Source organism: Gallus gallus, chromosome 4, assembly GCF_016699485.2.
Source record: "Gallus gallus isolate bGalGal1 chromosome 4, bGalGal1.mat.broiler.GRCg7b, whole genome shotgun sequence".
Classification (NCBI taxonomy): domain Eukaryota; kingdom Metazoa; phylum Chordata; class Aves; order Galliformes; family Phasianidae; genus Gallus; species Gallus gallus.
In genome coordinates this window covers 88,157,365-88,181,755 of record NC_052535.1, presented here as the reverse complement: position 1 = coordinate 88,181,755, position 24,391 = coordinate 88,157,365, and the positions used below count along the sequence as shown (strand labels likewise).

At 46.8% G+C, this 24,391-nt stretch overlaps 1 protein-coding gene across 4 annotated transcripts in view; it reads right to left on the bottom strand.

Annotated features, from left to right (window-relative positions):
- The window catches only part of PTPRA (protein tyrosine phosphatase, receptor type A), a 98,014-nt gene that overhangs the window by 52,117 nt on the left and 21,506 nt on the right, over positions 1–24,391 (bottom strand). For 3 of the 4 annotated variants that reach the window (XM_046939922.1, XM_015286026.4, NM_205154.4), the window contains one exon: positions 1,277–1,347. Coding sequence is in view for 2 of the 4 variants with exons in the window: in XM_015286026.4 (XP_015141512.1) it covers positions 1,277–1,309 (33 nt within the window). In the remaining 2 variants the exon portion in view is untranslated. Of the gene's footprint in view, positions 1–1,276; positions 1,348–7,348; positions 7,650–24,391 lie in introns of those variants that run through there. The other variant, XM_040698741.2, reaches the window with a different exon arrangement.

Here is a 24,391-nt window from a genome sequence, read left to right as displayed (position 1 = left end):
CAGTTTTCCCCTTGATTTCAGCAGCTTTGTTTCAACCATTACATCTTGTTTTCCCCCAAGCACTTGGCTTTTGCTGACCATTGCACCCAGGCACCGAACCCCTCTCACGGCGCTCCGGTACTGCAGAACACAAGGAGAATGCTTTGCACAGATGTTCATTTTGTAAGAAATAATAATTCATGCAAATCCCTGCTCCAAGCAAATTCCACAGGAGTGCATCTTATCACAAGCCAAACAAAAAGTACAGATACATCTGAGATCCATAAACCTGTATTAAAAGAATTTGTTCTTGTTACAGCTTGAATTTCCCCCTCTCGCTCCAACTCCTCTGCCAGTAAACTACCCAGCAACACCAAACAAGCAAACCACCAGTTCCACAGCACTAAAAAGAAGCTTAAACCCCAATTATGATATAAGGTAACACTGCTGTGAAAGGACTACAGATTTAACACGCTTCATATTCACCCAAAACACTTTCTTAAAACATTTACAGCCCTCATAAACGCATCATCCAACCCATGACGTTGCTCTCATCAAGGCTCTCACCAAACTTGGCTACACGTTGGGTATGGGCACACAGCGAGGGCTGGCCATGCTGGTGGGAACTTGGAGCCTGGAACCTTTTCAAGCTCATAAATTGAAATGTTTTAAGAGCTCAGGAGTGCGTAGATGGTCCTGGAGCATATCTACAGTGCTTTCCAATTTTGCTCAATAGTTCATCACTTTTAAGATCAGGGATTTTCCTCTATTTCATTAATCAAGAATGGAGTACTCCCTCACCACATCTGGAGACCGACCAGCTTTCCGCAGAAGCTCAAGATGGTGAAAATAAACTAATAAAACATATTTGTAGGGTTTCTGTGTTTGTTTGTTTTTTTTTTATTCAAGATGGGAAGTTAGAACCTGAATTCCAACCCAACCACTGGGCTTCAGCAGAACAAAAAAATCCCTGTGCTGAGTGCTCCCAAACAGGAGTCATGCCCCTTCCAATGCTACACCAACAGAGACCTTATTATCCTTTGGGAGAGGAAGTCGGATTTTTTCCACTTAGCTGTGTTCCCAGGTAATTCTTAAATAAGATTTCCCTTCCCTCTGTGTTTAAAGGGATACTTTGCTCTAAAACAACAAGCTATTGCCTTAATGCCACTCCAAATTGCCGTCGTTGTGTGCCGAGCCCTAAAATAGAATGATGACTGGTCTGCCACCAGTAAGCTCCATTTTATTTCAGGGAGACAGAGCATTCCATGATGCCAAAATTAATAACGCTTCTTCTTACCTTAATTTTCCTAAGCAAATCGTCCACCTGCATGTCATTAGGAGCCCATAAAGGTTCTTCCAGTGGTGCCCCTGCAAACAAAACAGAAACACCAAGCTTTCAATACCAAACAGTTACAATTCAGCAAGATCTTTGCACAACAAAATTACTACCATTGCCAGCAAGGTGATTTCACTTTGTTTTATCTATATGCAGAGTGACATTTTTCATTACTGGCTGAGCTAGAGACACATCTGGGGACAGAAGGAGGAACCTTGAGCACGAGGAGGTGCAGAGTATGTTCATCTTTTCCCACCCCAAGGTAAGAGGCGCATCCATCACCATGACTTCTGGCAGCCATGTACCCATGGGCTTCCCAAATCCAAGCGTCCCCAGACACAGATTATGGGGTCAGTGCAGCCCAAAGGCTCTCTACCTCTGTTTGCTGCCCTACATCAGCTCTGACGCAGCAGCAGGCTCCTTGCAGGACCAAGCCCTCCTTTCCCCAATCTCACTCTGTGAGCTGACGTTACAAAGTACAAAATGAGAGACCCGAAGCAATTCTAAAATTGGAGTTGAATATATTTAACTAAATGAATGACTTTTTTCTCCACATACTGACATCTCTCAGCCTCTCAGGCCACCTGATGCCAAGGAGCCGGGGAGCTCAGCATAAGCCCTGGGTGATCTCTTTGCTGCTCCTCACCTGCCTCAAGGGTTGGCTCCATCAGACAAGTCTCAACACTTCAATCTGATGGGCACACAGAATGCTTTTTAACTCTACAGAATAAAAAAAAAAATCTGTTTTCTTTTTTGAGTGTAATAGAACCAGGACTTTCAAAGCAATGAAAGCAGGCGATCATGCTGACTCTAATTAGAGAATCACAGAATCAATCACAGGGGTTGAAAGATCTCAAGAGACCGCTGAGTTCCACCCCCTGCTAAAGCAGTTCCCTACAATGGATCGCACAGGTCGGCATCCAGCCGGGTCTTGAATATCTCCATAGGAGACTCCCCAACCTCTCTGGGCAGCCTGTGCCAGTGCTCCGTCACCCTGACCGTAAAGAAGTTCTTCCACATGTCAGTGCAGAGCTTCCTATGTTCAAGTTTTAGGCCATTGCTCCTCGTCCTATCGCTACACACCACCAAGAAGAGCCTGACCTCATCCATTTGCTTCTCACCTCCCTTTAGATCTTTATAAACGTTTATCAGATCCCCTCTCAGTCTTCTCCTCCCCAGGCTGAACAGATCCAGCTCACTCAGCCCTTCCTCATACAGGAGATGCTCCAGGCCCTTCATCATCTTGGTGGCCCTCCGCTGGACTCCTTCTAGGAGATCCCTGTCTTTTTGGAACTGGGAAGCCCAGAACTGGACTCAGTATCTAAATGTAGCCTCACTGGGGCAGAGCAGAGGGGGAGGATCACCTCCCTCACCCTGCTGGCCACGCTCTTTGTAATGCACCGCAGGATGCCATTGGCCTTCTTGGCCACCAGGGCACACTGCTGGCTCATGGCCAACCTGCTGTCTGTCAGGACCCCCAGGTCCTTCTCCACAGAGTTCCTCTCCAGCAGGTCAGCCCCCATCCTGTACTGGTGTATGTGGTTATTCCTCCCTGAGGGCAAGACTCTACACTTGCTCTTGTTGAACCACTCAGTGTGCAATGTTGCTATCGATATTTGCATAGACAACTTATTCATCTTTCGAAGATGCCATGATCTGAGCACCCAGATTGCACTGCACATAGAATCATAGAATGGCCTGGGTTGAAAAGGACCACAATGACCATCTGGTTTCAACCCCCCTGCGATGTGCAGGGTCGCCAACCACCAGACCAGGCTGCCCAGAGCCACATCCAGCCTGGCCTTGAATGCCTCCAGGGATGGGGCATCCACAACCTCCTTGGGCAACCTGTTCCAGTGCGTCACCACCCTCTGAGTGGAAAACTTCCTCCTAATATCTAACCTAAACCTCCCCTGTCTCAGTTTAAAACCATTCCCCCTTGTCATATCACTATCCACCCTTGTAAACAGCCATTCCCCCTTCTGTTTATATGCTCCCTTCAAATATTGGAAGGCCACAATGAGGTCTCCCCAGAGCCTTCTTTTCTGCAAGCTGAAAAAGCCCAGTTCCCTCAACGTTTCTTCATAGGAGAGGTGCACATGCCCCTGTTCATTGCAGGGACGTCAGACCAGATGACCTTTAAAGGTCCTCTCCAACTCAAATGATTCTGTGATGCAAATACAGCCTCGCACATGACTGAGGAGGGCATGAGAAGTCTGAAGATGTTGCATGGAGGGCCACAATCCAAATGCTTATCAAAGTCAATGCAACGCATCTGAGTGGGTTTTAGAGCAGGCTGTGTGTTCAGATGGCTGTGACTCACACACCCTCTCCTTCTGACAGGTAAAGAGCGCAGCACAGACATGCACTGTCACATACATAACAGTAGGAGCATCTCCTGTTACAAATACTCACAAGAATATCTTACAGCCACATTTTAGACATCAGTCACACAGTCATCGCAGAAGAAACCTAATATCCCAAGAGCAAATGTATAACAGAACTGAGAGGAGGGGACTCTCCTATGCTTCCCCCAGCCCTGGCTGCACCCAGGGTTGCACCCGGCTGCCATGTTTGGTTGCAAACAATTCAGCCAGGTAAATATCTATTCATTCTCACAGCCTGTCAATAGAAAGGAAGATACGCTGCCTACAGGAAGGAGATTCCATTTTCTGCAACCATCAAGACCCAGAGAATGGGCAAACCCAACACTGACCCAGCCCATGCAGTAACCCAAAGGTGGTGGAGAAAGAGCTTCAGTTACAAAGGGGCAGATAGGACAAGAGGGAATGGTTTTAAACCAAAAGAGTGGAGATTTAGGTTGGATGTTAGGAGGAAATGTTTCACTTGGAGGGTGGTGAGGCTCTGGCACTGATGTCCAGAGAGCTGTGGTTGCCCCATCCCTGCAGGTGCTTAAGGCCATGGATGCAGCCCTGGGCAGCCTGAGCTGGTAGAGGGACAATATGATTCTCATCTTTTTATATTTTGTTTAGATTCAATGAAAAATGAGTTTTACTGCTAAGAAGCAGGTGAATGGGTTGCATGCTTTCTTAAACAGATAAGTGGAAGATGAAGTGCTGCGCGCTTGCCAGCTCACTTGCAGGCTCCAAACCTGAGGGGATGGTCCAACAGGAGGTCCAATGACTGACAATGCCTGGTGTGTCAGCAGAGTTCAGCCATGCCTATAGAATCGTGGATCACTGAATACTGTGGTTGGAAGGAAGCTATGGGAGATAAGAGGGATCCAAAACTAAAGCTTCACTCAAGTTGGCCATTTCTGTGCCGGACTATCCTCATCATTATGGAATAATTTTACTGTCTGATGTCATTTCTTTTACGAAAAGAGGAATACAAGCTCAGGAAGAAGCCCAGTTAGAAAGTGCTTTGAGAGTTAGAACCAGAGAATCATGAAGGTTGGACAAGAGCTCTAAGATCCTCAAATCCAAACCTAACCCATCCCACCATGCCCACTGACCACATCCCTCAGTGCCACATCTCCATGGCTCTGGAGCACCTCCAGGGATGGTGATTGCACCACTCTCTGGGCAGCTGTGCCAGTGCCTGACTGCTTTCAGAGAAGAAATGTCTCCTAATATCCAAACTTCAGACGACAACAGCAGGTTTGTTATTCAAGAACATTAATGCCAAATAATGTCGCATGCTGAAATGCTTAAGATTTGCTCCCCACTCATACGGGGTTGACAAAAGTGGCCTACAGTTATCGAGCTGCTCTGTCTCTTATTAAAATAATTAAAGTAGCAGTAAGCCAGGCATTAGCTGGCTAGACAGCCCAAATCCCACCGCCCGCGTAATCCACCTGAAAGCCAAGTGTTCCAAGGGAAATTAAAGCTGCCTTTAATCCATACAAATCTGAGCACAGGAATCTTTTCTTCTCCTGCCTCCTGCTGCGGGTTACTCCTGCTGCACACCCCTCTGTGCTGCTGGAGCTTTGGGGGCAATGCAACACAAAGACTGACATTAGATCTGTGGTGCAGGCAGCTTTACGCCCATGTTGAAACAGGACACAGTTCTCCCCGTGCTTGGTGTAATCATATGTATCAACACACATAAATTAGGACAATTTGAGCATAAATCAGTCTGTGTCGTTAGATTTAGACTGTAGGATTGTGTTCAGCGTGTTTGCAGTCTGCCATGATCCCCCAGGACGGAGCCACAAGTGAGCTGGAGGAAGAGGATGGCTTTCTCCAATCCACCAGGGACACCTCCCCAAAGCTAACCCAAATGGTGAGGAGAAGGGGTGAGGAGACCCGTGGGGATTGCTGCCACTCTGCATTTCCTCTGTCGGAAATTCTCCTTCCTAAAGATTTCACCCTATCCTCCTTGTGATGCATGAAGCAGCGATCTATGGATGGAGGCAGGGAGAAGCTGCCAGAAAAATAAACCACCTGGGTGCAAACGCTGATGTGAACGCAAGAAAAATAAAGGGTAGGAGACTCAAATCTTCTCTGTTTTATCAAACCTACCATACAGATCCAAGCCATCCTCAGCAGGATACGATCCTCTGCAGGGCTGTGGGTTCTGCTCCTCCCTGCTGGTACCAGGGGAGCTCCCAAAGCCTTTCAATTTTCATACCTAAACCAGTTACTAATTTAGCTGCCAAATGGGATCATTACGATGAAAAATCCTACCTGTGGGAATCGAGCTCTCTCACTTCAGAGGGAATTCGAGCTCCTATTCTCCAGGATCCAGCCAGGAGTATTTCCTCCGACAGACGTGCTGGCACTCTGCCTGGCTCAAAAACACACTGCAGAAGAGCACTGAGCACTAAGCTACCACTAGAAGTGCTTAAAAAAACCCTAAAAATAATCAAGTTTGGGCAAAGCATATGGTAACACTTATCACACCGCAGGTGAGAGCAAATACAATGCGCTCTGTAGAACACAAAGTAGAAAAAAAAAATGATGGATTTTCAGAGAACAGCAATGCTTAAAAACCAACACAGCCCAGGTGAAAGGTTGCTCAACGCCCTCAGCCTCAGTGTTGTTGCACTCTTGCATTTCTTTGCCCCTTTGATATTATAAATATCAAAAGATGTTTCTCCGGAGCACCCAGAAGCTGCACGTCTGCGGCAGGGAGGCAGGGCATTCCCCCAGGACCCCGCGGGCTGCAAACAGCACAAAATCCTGTGGAGGCACCTGGAGGACTGATGATCAAAGTGACCATTGCTGCTGTGCACAGTCAGACACAGCAAACCAAAAGCAACCCAAGGCAAAAGAAGTAGGAATAGAAATGAGGCGGCACTGGGAAGTGGAATCGAGGGCTGCCTCGAAGGTTGGAAATACTCAAAGGATGGGGGTCGGCATGCCAAAACTGGGGGCACTCCATACACAGAATCATAGAGGCATTAAGGTTGGAAAAGACCACTAAGATGAAGTCCAGTTATGAACCCATCCCCACCGTGCCCACTGAGTACAACCTGCTGAGTTGTGGTTTTCTTTTTCCCCATTCTTAAACAGAAACCCCAGAAGCATGAATAGAAATGAGTTATTGCAAACCCATCTCTGCCTCTCTGTGAAGGATCACAGAAACACAGAATGATTTGAGTTGGAAGGGACCCTTCAAGGCCATGTGGTCCCACTCCCTGCAATGAACAGGGACACCCACAGCTCCATCAGTGCCCAGAGCACCATCCACCCTGACCTTGGATGTCTCCAGGGATGGGGTACCCACCACCTTTCTGGGCAATCTGTGCCAGTGCTTTACTACCCTTATTGTAAATAACCTTCTCCTTTTATCCAATCTAAGTCTCCCCTCCTCTAGTTTGAAACCATTTCCCCTCATCCTATCACAACAGATCTTGCTAAAGAGTTCCATGAACAGTTTCTGCAGTTGCTTCAAATGGAGCCCAACTTGGAGCACGCAGCCAGTTAATGGCACGAGCCGCTGCTCCGACTCACTGTGGCAATTCCTGTAATTCAAGTCTGGCAAACAATTGCTGCTCTGAAACGGGACAGCATCCAATTGTTATCTTCTTCCTTGTTAAACAAAAAAAAGAAGGTATATTTACTATACCTGCACATTCACTGCACTGGAAGTACCCCCACGCAGGTATGACAGCAGCAAGCACCAGCGCTCCTTGCAGCTTCGCCTGTTGATGTTTCTCCTTTCATCTGAGCAAAAAGCATGTCAAAGCTAAACAAGCAGGCGAGAGGAAAGCAAGCATCTGGCTTCCTCCCTGACAACTGAACAAGCTGGCAGCTTGCAGAAGGTAAATCTTTACTATGCTCCTAAGCAAGGCAGCTAACACTTAGCTTTGGTGCCAGCGCTCCCATACATACTCGCTTGCATTTCTATCCTCCATTCAGCTGTCCTCAGCTGTCCTGGGATTTCCATCCTGCAATAAAATGGTGCAGACACCAAGCCCTGACCAAACACATTAACCCAGCATGCAGCACACCAGCCTATGTGCAAGGGTTTTGTTGGAAGGGCTTAGCTCACCGCCACACACCTGATAAGAGTCTGCAGCAGCGACACACCCAGAGATAAAACAGAAAGGTTTCAACCTCCAAAACTCACTGACGTACCCTGAATGAGGGGTGAAAGAAAGCTGTAAAGAAAACACTCTGCCTAACAAATCGTTTCCCTTGGCAAACATCCCTGCTTTCCTTCCCTTGCCGTATCTGTGTGTGCACACAGGAATTGTTCCCTCGCATTTTCTTGGGTTGGAAGGGACCTTGGAGATCATGCAGTTCCATACTCCTGCCATGGGCAGGGCTGCCAACCACTGCATCAGGCTGCTCAGGGCTCCTGATGGGCACACAGACCGATCTGGGTGACATTTGGCTGTTAGTAGGGTTGCACAGGAATTGTGACCTTACCTGAATGCATTTGGGAATGGCACAGTACCCCTGAGCTCTGTGCCATGGGTGTGAGAGCTGATGAGCGCATCATGCAAGGGGTTACAGTAGCTAAGGTCCCATGTCCAGCCCCAGGAAAACATTTGCAACCTTTTAATTCCTCTTCCTCTTTAGACTTCCTTAACGAATATAAATACTTACCAAGGGAAAAAAAAAAAAGAAAAAACAACACATGACTCAGTCATCCTCCCTACATACCCACGCTCCAGGTTGACTGGGAGCAGCTCGGGATGACATCAGCACAATGAGGACATGGACTGCAAGGGGGATGGTGGCACAGCTCCTGACTTTGGTGCCATCCAGGTTTTGGAGCAAACAAAACTGACATCTGTGCCTCCTATCCCCGCATTCCAGCCCCTCGAGCTGCACCAAGCTCTGTTTTATAGGCAGACCCATGTGATGCAGCTCTTCCAGCGGCGATTTCCTGCAGCCTCTTGCACACGAACCCAGGGCAGGGACACAGAGCAGCCCTCCAGGAAGCTGCAGCAAGAAACAAACCCCAGCCAGATTTCTAAAAATGGTTATAGCTTCAGACAGCAATAGGATGTTCTTCATTCCTCCGCGCAGATGGATTTCTGAGCTTCAGATATAAATACAGCATTGTTGTAGATGGGATATTGTGCTTTGCTCCTCTGGGTCACAAGTTCAGAGCTGCAGCGTGTCGGCAATGCTCAAAGAGCAATGAGTCCTTTATGGCCACCATAAACGTTCCCCAGCACCTTTTGCTGGGCAAAGGGTTCGGCGCTGCAAGATCTTTCATCCCCATCATCAGCGTTAAACTGGGCTCCCCATTGGGCAGCTCTGGAATACGTTGCCCAAGGAGGCTGTGGATGCCCCATCCCTGGAGGCATTCAAGGCCAGGCTGGATGTGGCTCTGGGCAGCCTGGTCTGGTGGTTGGTGACCCTGCACAGAGCAGGGGGGGTTAAAACCAGATGATCATTGTGGTCCTTTTCAACCCAGGCCATTCAATGATTCTATGATTCTATGAAAGGAAGGTTGAAATTAGACAATAAAACAAACCACAGCAAAGGAAGAAGGGTTTTCACTCCTGACACTTGAACTCAACCATCTCAGTGTGTTAATGGAAGATTTTCACTATGGGTTTGACCATCAGACTCAACTTTTAGATTCATTGTCCGAACAAACCAAAGTTAGATTCATTGTCCAAAGTCAGTGAGTAAATTCACCCGCTTTTTTTACAGAGCAAGGCACCACCAACAAAAGGGTTTCCTTACATTTACTTATAACCACCTTGAAACAACACAACCACAAGTATGGTAGGGGCTGCCCTATCGCTGTCTCCACAGTGGTGGAGTCACTGTCCCTGGAGGTGTTCAAGAACAGTAGAGAAGTGGCACCGAGGGACATGGCCAGTGGGCATGGTGGGATGGGTTGAAGTTGGACTTGGTGATCTCAGAGCTCTTTTCCAACCTCAAAGATTCTGTGATTCACTCTGCTGCAGTTTTTAGGCCGGGTGACGTTCAGTTTGAGCAGACACACAGACCAAATACTGCGGATATCTGTGGGATCTTCATGGACTTGAGGATCAGGAGAATTACAGCACAAAATCTTTACGTGCATCAGGTTCGAAAGCAACAGGCATGTCACTATAGGGGGCACAGAAACATTACAAAGGGCCTATATAGGGTTAGAGTCTGGAGACTCCAAACCAGATTGTTTGGACGAGCTCTGAGTTCTGCTAGAGATGCTGCTATTGGCAGGACAGCAGGACAAAACCTATGGGACTCATCACGCCGGTAGCAAGGTCCCTGCAACGCCACATGAGGAGTCGTACCATGGGAATTCCTTAACCTTTGGATGCACGGTGTTAAGCCTGGAGATGGAAACTGGAGTCAAAAGTCCTGGACAAAACCTCCCCGTGGATGGAAAATCTACGACCGAACGGCGGTGCCAGATGTTGCACGCAGCTGCAGGGCTTCACTGTAATCCATCACCATAACTCCTGCAGCCTTAAGACGACCAAACGAAGGAGGGCTTGGTTTTGTTCAGGGGTGTCTGCTTTGTTTCATTGGTACAGGGTCTGCAGAAGCAGCTTGCTTCTCTGGAGATCCTCTCTGTATCTTAGCACTCCCTGTTTATAAGTACAAAGTGCTGCTTTAAATGGTTGGGATGTGTTGGTTTCTTTGTTTTTATTTAAAATCAGGTATTTTCAGCTCAAGTTCACTCATGTCCTTCCCCCAAGTGAAAGCAAAGCTCCAACCAGGACTGCTTAAACCACTGCCTCCCCACCTGGGTGCCCCATTCCCATCTTAGCTGCTATGTTTTGTTCAGTGTCGCTGCCTATAGCAGGGAGTTGGAACTAGATGATCTCACAGGTCCTTTCCAACTCAAACCATTCCATGTTTCTATGATTCTGTTATCTCAGCAGGAGCTTGTCTAGTGCATATATGTGTCCAGGCTGCCAGGACCAGCAACTGAAACAAAATCCCTATGAGCAAGCAGCCATCTCTATAAGCAAGCAGCTGTGTATTTAAGAGGTGAGAAGACATTCAACCACCTAATTCCATAGCCTGTATAACACAAGCCCACCTGGAGGCCCTCCTGGAGATGAACACGTGGGCGGCATGAGTGTGAAGGATTAAACAGGAACACCAACAGGTTCCCCTGACGCAGCACTGGAACGGGGCTAAATGTGTTTCTTTTTTCCCCTATATCATCCCTTTTTTCCCTGCATTTATTAGTCACCGCGGAAGTGAAATTTGCTTCTGCAGATCATATGATGGATGGCCAGGCACGAGATGCTCACCAAGCCTGGGCAGTGGGATGCGTCTGCAAGGGCAGGAGCTTGTCCAGTGCATAGATGTGTCCAGGCTGCCAGGCTCCACAGCAGCTGCAACAAAATCCTCATGTTCCTAAGGAAAAAAGAAATCCGTTTCCCACCTCCTTGGTGTGCTCCAAGCACAGGAAAAAGGAGATCGGGTTCCTTTTTCTGGATGCACTGCTGGCCTGCAGCATTAACAAACAAATACACATTGTTTTCCCTGATCTGCTCCTCTTCTCTTGCCATTCTTGTCCATTTGAATGAAGGCTTTGCCTTCAGGAAAATAGGTTGGTAGCAGGGAAACAGTGCACACTCCTAAAGAGTTAAACCACAGTCATGGAGCCAGGCACTATTATAATTCTGGGAGAGTATATTTAAATAGCAGGGAAAGCTGAGCTCGTCTGACTGGATCGTCAGACCACAAGTTCCCCCAAACACGGCTTTGATTTTCCAGTGCAACACACAAAATCCTCTTCTGCTTTCACAAAATGCATGTGGGATCACGCTCCGTATTGCACAACATGGCTTAAGAAATGATCCCCAGTGTAGTGCAGAGCCGGAGATCGGCACCAAGGAAGGGCTGTGGATATCTCTGGCAGCAGAGGGGGATGAGGAGCATGTGGCTGCATAGAGCAAAGCAAGGGAGTGGTGCTTGCTCTCCAGCTCTACACTCAAGGACAAAGAAATCATATGGAATCATACAATGGCTTAGGTTGGAAGGGATCTTAAGGCTCATCCAGTTCCAACCCCCTTGCTGTGGGTAGGGTTGCCAACCACTAGATCAGGTACCAGGTCAGGCTGCCCCAGGTCCAACCAGCCTGGTGTTGAGCATCCCTGGGGATGGGGCACTCACAGCTTCTCTAGGCAGCCTGTCCCAGCACCTCATCTGACAACACCGGCAGGATGGATAAAAGCTGAGTGCATCTCCCCAGCTCATCATATGGAAAGGCTGGAGTCGGGTCATCAACACTGCTTTTATCAGAAATTGGGGGTGGGATGCAGGAGCTTCCATGTCCAAGTTGGGTTCCAGCCCAACCCAATTTGGGCTGTTTTCAAGGGGGAACCAACCTGAACACTGGGACAACAGGTGGTGGGTGTCATCCTCCCCTTTCCTATCCGCAAGGATCACTGAGTCCAACCCCCAGCTCCACACAGCACCACCCCAAATCCAAACCCCATGGCTGAGAGCAGTGCCCCAATGCTCCCTGAGCTCCAGCAGTTTAGGGTGGGCAGCCTGTTCTGTGCCCACTGCCCTCTGGAGCAGAACCATTTCCTAATACCCAGCCTGACCCTTCCCTGGATGCTCTTGGGGTGTGTAACTGCAGAAGTGCCCCATACGTGACATTAAGGGATGAGCACAAAGTGGAAGCTCTCGGCGGCACCCCATCCAGTTCCCAGCCCCAGCAATGCTTTCGGGGAGGGAAAGCTGAAAAGCAGAGCCCTGCAGACATAAGCTGTGTAGGTAACCAGTAGCAACTGTGCCTAATCCATCAGCAGGACAAAACCACCAGCCTCATTTGTACCCACGGCACGCACCGGGCCGAGTGTGGCACGGCCGCAGCCACCGTGCACTCCCTTTCCAGTTTAAGCTTCATTCTGGAGTGGTTTCTCTTTCTCTAAGTATTTAAGTCTGTTTGGAGGAAGAAGTAATTTCAATAGATGAGGCTGGAGTTGATTTGAGTCGAAACAAAGCACAAATGCTCTTTCCTCAGCAAACAAATTCAGTATGCAAAATGAATGTATTATAGTTTGTCATAGCCATAATATTGGAGAAATTACCAAGAAATCAGCTGCTCTAATGTTGATGTTCTTGATTTTTTTTTAATAAATTACAAGGAAGAACAGAAAAATACTCCAAATTGTGTTAAAACACTCCAAATCGTGTTAAAATACTCCACGTTGTGTTAAAATACTCCAAATCGTGTTGGAAAGGAAAGAATAAAAGCAGCAATTCTCTGCCCCCCACTCAGGGCACAGCACCAAGAAATGCCTCACTGACAGAGGATGCTGGCAACATAGCAGCAGCATCGTACCACTGTTATGAGCATCAACAGGAATGCATGGCACGATTGGAAGAAAGGAAGTCTTAGAAAAATGTTTTTCGTTGTCTTCACACAGAGGGCTATCAGATTGGTTAAGTGTGATTTCGCTGTGGTCAATCCATGCTGACTAGTCCTGATCACCCTCTTCTCCTCCACATGCTTAGAGATGGCTTCCAGCATGAGCTGTTCCATCACCTCTCCAGGGATGGAGGTGAGGCTGACTGGCTTGTAGTTCCCCAGGTCTTCCTTCTGGCCCTTTCTTGAAGACCGAGGTGTCTCTGCCTTTCTTCCAGTCCTCAGGCACGTCTCCTGTACTCCATGACCCTTCCAAGATAATGGAGAGACCCAGCAATGGTGTTCACCAGCTCCTATTGGGGTCCATGGGTTTGTGGATGCCAAGTTTCCCTAAATGACCTCTAATCTGATCCTCTTTGACTAAAGAAAGTCCTCCTCTTTCTACACTTTCTGGCCTAGGAGACCATGGATTCCTGAGGACTGGCCTTGGCAGTGAAAAATGAAGGTAGCATTCAGTGTCTCTGCCTTGTCTGTGCCCTCTGTCCCTGGGGTTCCTGCCCTATTCAGAAACAAGAGATGCTGAAACTACAGGGAGAAACCTTACCAACACTAGTTTGGTGAAGGAAGAAAACAGGTTGCCCAGAAATGCTGTACAACCTCCATCCTTGGAGGTTTTCAGGACCCAAACGGATAAAGTCCTGAGCAACACGATCCTGCCCTAAGGAGGTTGGTTAGAGACCTCCAGAGGTGGCCACTAACAGTCTTACCTGTTCTAGAGTCAAAGACTACAGAGATCATCTAGTCTAACCATCTACTCACAGCCACCAAGCCCACTGCCCAATGACCCTACCTTTCCAAGCATCCAGTGATCAGTTACAGCTTATGCCATAAAGCCAGCCCGTGATGCTATAAACACACAAAAATTTAGTTCCATAATCTAAGAGACACCCCAGCACCATCCAGATCATGACATGAAGTCCCCTCCTTTTGATTTTAGCCTTTTTCTTTCCTATGAGAGTATTAAGGTGCTGGAACAGCTGCCCAGAGAGGCTATGGATGCCCCATCTCTGGAAATGTTCAAGGTCAGGTTGGATGGGGTCCTGGGCAGCCTTGTCTAGTATCAGATACAGAGGTTGGTGGCCCTGCATGTGGCAGGGGATTGAAGCTTGGTGATCCTTGAGGTCCCTTCCAAACCAACCCATTCTATGATTCTATGATTCTCACATTCCCCTCCATGAAATATCACTCTTGCAGCGCTGTCAATGCAAACAGGCTGCTGCCCTGCAGGCAAAGCCTGCAGCCATTTCATTCTCATCACCAAAATGAAAAAAAAAATCCTCTTGATTATTTATGCCGCTCTTTGAACAACACCAGCTATTGTCGGAAAGCTGTTTGCCGTGTTTTAAAGCCCTGAATGTCACATTGAGAGTCTGGTCGTGTCAGTAGGAAAGCCTGTCGCTGCCACGTCCCAGCACAAAATGCTTTATTGAAGGCACCCCGAGCTCAGCAACGCTGAGTTGGGCAGAACTGAAAAGGAAGCTGGTGGGTGTGACAACCACATTTTATATAACAGTACTGAAAGAAGCAGAAAAGGGCTGAGTTTTTGTGTTTTTTTTCGATTATTATTTTGGCATAGTGGGGAAAAAACAAGGCTCGGGGTGAGGTAAGAAAGCTTTGGCTTGCTTTGGGAGGGATTCGGGAGTGCTTAGGGGTGATGGAGCCCTTCCCAGCAGGGCTCGGTGTGGACACGGCTTTGTCAGAGCGCTGTCGAGAAAACAGGGCTGGCCCTGCCACCAAGCAGCCCGCTTCCTGCTGCGCTACAGGGGAAGCAGGGCTTTGTGATTGTGCAAACAAAGCAAACCTGCAGCTCCCACCATTCCTCTCGAGGAACAAGAGCTCAGGAACGCTGCACGACCACTGCAAACCCCAAAGAGAAAAGCACCAGGCTCTTCTCCATGGTGCATAACGTTACAAAGCAAAACTGGATGGGCTGCAATCTTCCTGAGCGCTCCTCTGCCGCACCCCGAGTGCTGCGTTTCAGGTTACTTCACCTGCTGTACCTGCAAGAATTGCTTCTGAAAGTGCATTTATTTCTATCACTTCCACTAACACCTGGCTCTTGCATCAAGCCTTTCATCTGCAGATCTTCAAACCATCCTGCAAAGAAAGCAAGTTGTCACTTCCTTCCCCCTCCCACACCCCCGTGCGCCGACAAGGAAGTTATAAGCCAAGTGAAACAATAAATATCACCCAACAAAAAGAGGAATGCAATCAGCAATAGGAAGGACGGTGCTCCCATAGAATCACAGAACAGCCTGGGTTGAAAAGGACCACAGTGATCATCTGGTTTCAACCCCCCTCCCATGTGCAGGGTCGCCAACCACCAGACCAGGCTGCCCAGAGCCACATCCAGCCTGGCCTTGAATGCTTGCAGGGATGCAGCATCCACAGCCTCCCATACGACCCCAACCTGAAGTGCCTACGGAATCCATCCCTTCACTGCTCAGGAAGCAGCTTCTCACTACCGTGCACCAACGCTCCTCCCAGTGTTGGCATCCCCACCTCTTCCTTCTCATGGCTCTGCTTCCCATAAGCAAACAGGCCGGCATTAATCCTGCACGTATCACCTCATCTCCCTGATAACACCGCATTTGCCATTCCTCACATGGAGACCTCGGGGTATTTTTTAAGCCCTATCATGTTATCTCCTCTGCAATCTCAATTCACTGTGAAAATATTTGGTGAAACCTATTAAAGGATTTCTTGATAGAGGAGGATAGATTCTACCATTATTTCTTCCCACGCAATTCTCCCTATCTGATAAAAAAAAAGGCAATGGCAAAGTTTGTTTAAATATAAGCGAGTGCGGCTCCCATTATCTTTGAGGTCTGCATGGGTTTTTTCCAGCAATACCATCACGCTGTTGCATAAATCAACTTGATTTATTTTTCACTCCTATTTTATGAGCAAAGGCTTTTACTATTCCTTTCGATGCATCACGATGATTAACTATGTTCCTACCGGAAAGCCAGCACTGCCAAGAGACCTGCAGATTTCAGTCCTTAAGTCCTTCACTAAACACAGCACGGAACCCTTTAAACTTCAGAGGATGAGAACATCTAAGGGCATCAGAAGCACCGACAGCTTCACAGAGTTGTAGAATCACAGAACGGTTGGGTTGGAAGGGACCTTGAAGCCCATACAGTTCCAACCCCTGCTGTGGGCTGGTTGCCACCCACCAGCTCAGGCTGCACCATGCATAAGGCAGAAGGGTTTTAAGGCATGCTATGTGCACAGCCCAGCCCAAACAGCTCCAGATGACAGCAACATAGAAAACATAAGGAAACCCAAGCAATGTTTTTCCTAATAAAAATATTATTAAGCTCCTATAATAATGGCCTAGAGAGAACTTGGTTTTCTCCCACTAAACCCTCTCCCATTTCCACTGTGGTTAATGTTGGCACGCATTATTTTTGCACAAACTCTAGGAAAGCAATCGCAGTACTACATTCTTAAAGGTGAATAAAATATTCATGACCAGCCCCACTTTTCCCACTGTTTGCAGCTCAATTACTACAAGCACTGTGGCCGTGGTCCCAATGGGGGCTGGCACCCCAACACTGCATCTCCTTGAAATCATTGCCAAACCAACGCTGCAGCTGAAAGTCATCAAAACGAGTTCTACAAAATAAAACTTTTGGGGAAGGTGGCAGGTTGCACCTTCTTTGGACATCGAATAACCTTACAGAGCCACCATAATGCTCTGCTCCCTGCCCTGGTGAAAGACTGATCAATTGCAACGTGAAAGCTCACTCGCTGAATCTGTTTGAAGTATTTTGTCACTAAAATATCAACTTGGATTTGTACCACAATTTTCTCTCTGCTTAAAAAACAAACATATAATCATAGACTTGTAAAGGCTGAAGAAGGCCTCAAAGATCACCAAGTCCAACCCCAACCCATCCCACCATGCCCACTAACCATGTCCCTCAGTGCCACATCTCCACTGTTCTTAACACCTCCAAGATGGTGACCCCAACATTTTCTTGGGCAGTCAGTACCAGTAACCAACCACTCCTTTTGAGACCAAATCTATCAGATTTGGTTAAGTAAAGCAGAAAAATTGTGACACAGGCATGGGAATTCCAATGTAGGGATTTTAAAGTTGCATTAGAACAACAAAACAAGAAGTCTTGTTCTACGTGCATTTGGTGAACCCACCACCAGGTACCATACTAGGTGTAGAGTGGATACATTGGGCTTTGGATGCACTATGCCTACTGCAGTTGCAGCTTTGGGAAAGAGAACCCAAAGTTCAGCTCTTGTAGGTTAAATTTAAGATGTAAAAACGAAAATAAAATAGGAGAAGGATTTATGGGGTTAAAAAAAAAAGGTACAATTTTAAAATACTCAATGCAACATGGACTTGCTTGAAAACTGCATTAGAATCATTGAATCACCAAGGTTGGAAAAGACCTACAAGATCATCCAGTCCAACCGTCCACCTATCACAAATAGTTCTCACTAAACCATATCCCTAAACACAACGTCTAAACATCCCTTGAATCAATCTCAACAAAGGCATAAAATTCATCACCTCTGCCTCTCACGTGCCCATTTGAGCAACTATTTCAATCTAGCTCTCTCATGAAAAGAATTCACTGCACCAAATGCCAAGGCAAGGAGAAAGAATGAATTAAAAATTCAAATCCAAATAAAGCTTTTTTTCTTCTTTTCTTTTCTTTTTTCCCCTACCATGTAATTGCAAATGACAAACATATCTGTGGTTTACAGAGGAGGCAATAAATTAAAACAAGTCACAAATCAGACCAAAAAAAGACACTTAAGTCATTCAAACCACCACCCCAGGATGACTTTGGCCCCATGGGACGCATCTCTGTTTTGTGAAAGGCTTGGAGCCCTGAGCTGAGGAAGCACAAAATGAAGAGCTCTCTTAGAAGTTGTTTCTTTCATAACTCAGCCAACTCTCTGGTGCTCCATGAGCACAGCCATTCACGCCCTTTGGTTTGGTTGCAGGAAAAGCAAATGGTCCTCAGCAAAGAAGTCTTTCGTTTGTGAACAGAGCACAATGTAAAAAAAACAAAGTTTGACCACCAGCAAAATGTCTGCGTGCGTTTCTTTTGCAACCAGTCAAAGAAGATAGCTGCAAAATTGCTGTTGATAGAAATACAAGCTGATTGGTCCTCAGTATGATTTTAACTTTAAATTGGTACAAAAATATGTATTTCAACTCATTAGGAAGCTGAGGACACCAGTAACCTCACATCAGAGGTGAGTTTCTCTGAACCACTCTATCATAAATAGTTCCTGTGCCTCAGCAAAAATTCAGCTGGGTTGAAGCCCGTCCAGATGGATGCCTCTTGAAGCACAGGGCTTGGTTTCACAGCAGCTCCATCTATTAAGACCCAGAGGACTTCCCAGCATGGTTCAAGCAGGAGAACACTCCAGAGCTCACACGGAGAATCTTTTCAGTGGGCAAATCCAGGATCAGGGTGATTTTGGCTGCCATCTCCCCACATCACAGATGTGACAGCAGGACAATAGCATGAATAATTTTTGTTACTCAATCGCTGCTGAAGGAAAGCATTTGGAGTCTAAATTAGGAACACGAAAACGATTAACACTAGCATTAACCTCAGCTCCACCCTAATTGCACTACATAAAAGCAGACGTAACAATTACAAAGATAACATTGTGTGTCATAAATATCACACACAGGAATACAGCAGTCACAGCATTCGTTTCCTGACCCGGGAAAGCAGCTATAATTGCAGAGCCTTGTGCTCACAGAGGACTCAGGTTTGGCTGCTGGTTGCCAACAGGCATTGGTTGCTGTGATTTCCCACCATGCTCTTCCAACTCTTCGTGTTCCCAACCAACGCCGCGTCAACGCGTGGCTCTGAGTTCTGCACGATGTGGTTCAGCAGGAATTTCGTGTTCTTGCTGGAAACAAATTAAGCTCATTCCAAGCTGGATGTGGAGATGCAAAGCAATTCAAGCAGAATTTGTGTGTGTCGGTTTGTGGATGCACATTTCACTGCTTAGGGTATCTAAACTGAAACCATCGGCCGCCCTACTCCATTCAGACAGAAGATCAGGAGACCATCTCGGCTCCATGTCATTCAGCTGTCAGACCACACAAGGCTGAGGTTTGCCGTCCTTAACCCTGCCTCCTGGGGGTGGTGGTGATTAATACAAAGCCACAGAAGCCACCACACCCTCTCGGACGGGAGCTCTGTCCCACTGACAGCCATCCTTGCAAGCAAAATTCTCCCGAGTAATCCCCTCTCCTTTTAAGCCTCCCAGATGACAAACGTGAAAAGCGTAAACGGTTCCTCCCTCCCAGACAGCCCCTAGTGATGCAAAGACTGAAAGAAATAAAAACAAAAATAAAAGCCAGCGTATTTCTCAAGTCCTGCCTTCAGAAAAGAGCCTTTCCTCTCAGTGAAGCCTCCTCCAGTCAGACAGTAACGCCGGCTTCCAGCTCTAAATGCTTTTCATCCAAGCGTAGAGAAGGTTAAAAGCAGCACGTTCACTCAGATTGGCATTTTCCAATTAAAGTTAAGGGATGACAGTGACTCCCAAGAGCAGCACTGGAGAAGGGAGGAGTTCTCCAATGTGGAAATGACAATATTTTTGGATACTCCCAATTGCTACTGTATAAGCTGTTAGCATCTCTCTTATCCCAGGGGCAAACCACTGCCTTGGGTCTCTTCTCAGTTTCATCTTCACTTTCTACCCAGCAAGAACAATCAGTTCCACATCAACACTCCTCTTTCCTTCCTTAAGCTCTTTTATAAATTATACACGGGATTTTATTTTCTGGGCCATTTCCGTGGAGCTCCTCTGGTTGTGCTTCTTCTCCTGAACCCAGATTCCCTCTGGAGGACTCGCTGCTGGCAATGCTTCTTCTGCTGCAATGCAGCTTGCTTGCAAGACTCCCAGAAGGGTTCCAAGGGTGAAGCTGAATGCTGCCTACTCCCTAGCAGCACTGCACTTGACGATAAATACCTCCCTCATTAGCATGCTGAGCTTCATTAGTTCTGCTGCTTACCACCTAAAAGCATTCAAGTTGCGCTGAATTTTCAATTTCACAGCTTGCAGCGTGGTGCATTAGATACTTGAGGGTCTCCAGCCGTGGGGCACTGACAGCATTTACAGTGCTTTCAGTTTGCAAGCTGCTGGCAGTAAATCTGTTAATGTCTGTAAAAGAGGCAGCATGTGCCTCCGAGTGAACAAAGAAGCCAACCATACATTCCCTAAGAGTTTAAACCAGCAGAGGGGCAAAATGACTGCCCAGTATCACTCACACGGTGTTGGTGACTTCATGACCTCAAGTGGGAAGTTGGTGTCATCCTACAGATGTGGATTACCCAGCAGCAGGGAAGAAGCCAATCTACACTACAGAACACCATCAAACCTGGGAAGCGCTCTGATCTCTCCACTCAACCTCCCTGCTTCTCAATTTTCACAGCACTTGCAAAATTCGAAGACTTTGAAGTTGTCTGAATGTGGCTGCGATTGCTTGATGGTTCATGAGGCTCCTTGGGACAGAAGGGTAAATGCAGGCTGTCTTCTGTTACCACTCTTGGATCCTCAGGAAACTAAGCTTAACAAACACAACCTTACTCACTGTTAGGTGAAAATAATGAACAAGAAGCAATATGTGGAGCTTTTCAGCCCTGATGATGCATGCACTTGTATTCAAAGGACAGTTCAAGCAGAAAGGTGTTGGGGAAAGCAAATGGCTCTTAAGATGCTCAAAGGAGGGCCTGTAGTTGGTTTCCTCAATGCGTACACAGCATTATGGCTTTCCAGGCATTTCGTGGATTAATCAAACAGAATAATTATCTCACAGTGAAACACTGATCTGGAATTAAAGAGATTAGTGTTTGGGTCTCAGCTCTATAAGTTCTCACCCCTGGGGAAGTCATATCAGCTCCTGCATCTCACCTTTCCACTTGACATGACTGACTGTAGAACCTGAGTGAAGATGCCAGAGGGAAAGATCATTCCTAAGACTTTTTTTATCCCCTTAATATCTGCCACGAGGCACTGACTTGGTCTAGTCATGATTCTTTGAAGGAAGATCTTCCACCTTAAGGGATACAACACAAGCATGTGTTATCCTTTAAATAATATCTACTGGTCAAGTGCAATTTCCACAAATGCACCAAAGGATCATAGCACCATTTGAGTTGGAAGAGATCTATAAAGGTCATCTAGTCCAAGTCAAAGATGTGCAGAACAGTTTCAGTGCAATAACACATTTGATGTCACTATTGTAATGTGTCTGTAGGCACAAAAGGTAGATCAGAAAAAAAACTGAAGCCAGTTCTTGGCCTAAGATCACTCTAACACAGAAGGGCATGGCAAGAAAAACTGTCTCATACAGGTTTTCATGCCCATATGTTGCGGTCTATCTGATTTTGGGTCCTTACACATGGCTGTTCTGTTTGTTTCCCCATCTCACATCACAGAAGCCAGGTCATTTAACCATCACAATAGACAGATTTCTAATATGGTTAATCCACATGGCTTACCTGTAAACTCCAGGCGTCTAACATCTGGTTTTTGTCAGCTTGGTTGCTTAACTATTTCGCTATAAAGGAAAGGGACATCCAGACTTCTCAGAATTGCCTTCCTCTTTGCTTCTGCGGAGCTCATTTGGCATGCAAAGTTGGGCTGGCAACCTCACCATTGTCCAAAACCCAAAACACAGGCCAGATTTTGGTGAGGATGAAAAGAAATGGAAAAGAGAGTGGGTGGAAGAAGAAATTCAGCCGTGTTTAAGAATGGTTGCTTTTCGCTTTTGAATCTAAAGCCAAAACTTCTATTGAATCCAAATTTGTGCCATGCAGTTTCAAGAGCAGGGGTAGGCTTCCTCCAACATGACAGGAAACATCCAGCATGGGACATGAGGAAGTGTTTCCAACGAGGAAAGAATAAGTGTGTTTTGGTGGTAACATCTGTGTCATCCAAAAAACAAAAGCTGTCATCATCTGACCCCAACAATAGGTGATGGTCACAGCCACCAAGCCTTCCTCCCACACCCAGCACCAAATTGCACTGGGAGGGCTGCAAGGAGAACCCTCACCTGGGAGGACGCAAATCCCACAAGGTTTCAACCCAGCATTTTTCCACCGATCTCCAATTGCCTTGAAAACATAATTAACATCAGTTGTCTTTTGATTTTATCTCCATTTTCTCAGGTTGTAGGCTATCTGGGAGAGCACTGGGTACGTACATGTGGGTATGCACACTGGCACGTGCAGCTACTTGCCTGCAGTTACCAGCTTCTCAGTGCAGCTGCTTTTCTCAGGGCCTCCTCAGAGAACAAAATGTGGTGAAGAACCTTAGGGAAATCTTCCTTCTTAACCCCGTGCAGTCACTGATAAAAAGATTTTTGCTCCCATTGTATCTCACTGATACAGATGAGCTCAAATCAATGGAGCATTCAAGCTCAGTTAGGCTCAGTACTCCGCATTCCCCAGTGTATTCTGACAAACTGCTCTCATGGGGATTTCAAAGGTGATAAAATGGCCCTTGGAGTAAGGGAGAGATTTTTCTTCCTTTCTGAACATAAATGTTCAAGTTTTCTGAAAAACTGAATGATAATACTCCGAGAAAGCGATGGACATCTATACAAAAAAAAGAGACCAAGACAAGTCTTACCCAGGCTCAAGGCTAACTGCCACTCCAGGCTATGTCCACAGCTCTGTCTCTTTTCCATGTATTCTTCTGAAATTGCCCCCATTTGCTGTGGGATTTACTAGAAATAAGACATTTTCTATGCCAAGGAAGGTCTTGGTGCATCACAAGAGGTGCAGACAGGCAAGTAAGCTGCATGGCTACACAGCAGAGGGTGCAGACACAGAAGAAGAACATCAGTTTTAAGAAAAATGATGACCCTAAAGGGTAGGTTGAACACTGATCTGAATCAGAAAACTAGAATGTGTGTTGCCAAAGGGTTGGAGAATTCCATCCAAAAAAAACACCAAGATGTTTCAGTCTTAAAGAACTTCCCTTTTCAGTGGAAAAATTGCTTGCTAAAAACTTGAACAGAAGTTTCTGAGCCAGCCCAGGCGGGGGTTCACCTATATACCCAAGCCAGAATGGCCAAGAACAAAGCATCCAAACATGTTGCCGTGCCAAAACCTCCGTGGTTTATCATCTCAAGTTCAACTTGAGACCTCCACCTCTGCTAAATATGGGAGGGTTTCCAAGAAAGCTCTGCTGGCAGCAATCCTGAAATGCAGCTCCCGACCTGCAGCTCAGCTTCTCTGTGGATTCTGAAGGAACCATCCTTTCTGCTAGCCTAACACTGAAATACCACAGTGCTTTTGAACAATGTGCTGTATCTCTCTAAACACGACTATTTGTGGAAGCCTGGATGCTGAAGGACTGGGCACCAAACTGAGCCCAGCTGTGCCCCAGGAAACACTGGGCTTCCTGGCCAGCTCTGTGAAGCACCCACAGTACTTCCTTCCTACCCTGCTGGGATCAGAGAAGACACTCTTTTGGAAAAAACTGTGCAAACCCAAGAGTGGCTGGGTGAAACTTTCCTGTCCAGGGTAGAGTGCTACAGGCACCAAACCCTGGGGATCCAGCAGGATCGAGCAAGTTTCACCCCTCAACAACACCCTGCAATAGGATGCTGCAGCTCAAGACAAGGGGTACTGATGGATATTAAAAAACAGAACAGCGTTCAAAGAATCACAGAATCACTAAGGTTGGAAAAGACCTCTAGGATCACCAAGTCCAACTCCCGTCCATCCTCACCATGTCCACTGCCCACATCCCTCAATGCCACAACCCCATGGTTCTTGAACACCTCCAGGGACAGTGACTCCACCACTCCCTGGGCAGCCTGTGAAAGTGCCTGACCACTCTTTAGGAGAAGAAATGTTTCCTAATATCCAGCCTGACCCTCCTCTGGCATAACTTGAGGCTATTACCTCTCATCCTATCACTACTTGTCTGAAAGTGTTGTTGCTTTAGAAACCATGAGACAACTGCAATCTCTACCCAGAGGAGCTGTCCAACGTGAGGCAACTAAGACACTTGGGATCCCAAGGTTTCCAATGAGAAAAGCCAATGAGGTTCTAAAAACTAAGATTTGAAATTTTCTTACCTGCACACTGCAAATGCTAACTCCCTAGGTTTGCCACTGCTATACCCTATGGTAAATCTGAGCAGGAATATATGAGTGACACTGCTGAAAAAGTAGCCTGTGACAAGCAAACGCGACCAAAGAAAACAATGCCCAAGGAAGACTGGAGATACATCTACAGGACTCCTTTCGGTATTCTTGCAGTAGTCTTCCACCATAAAATC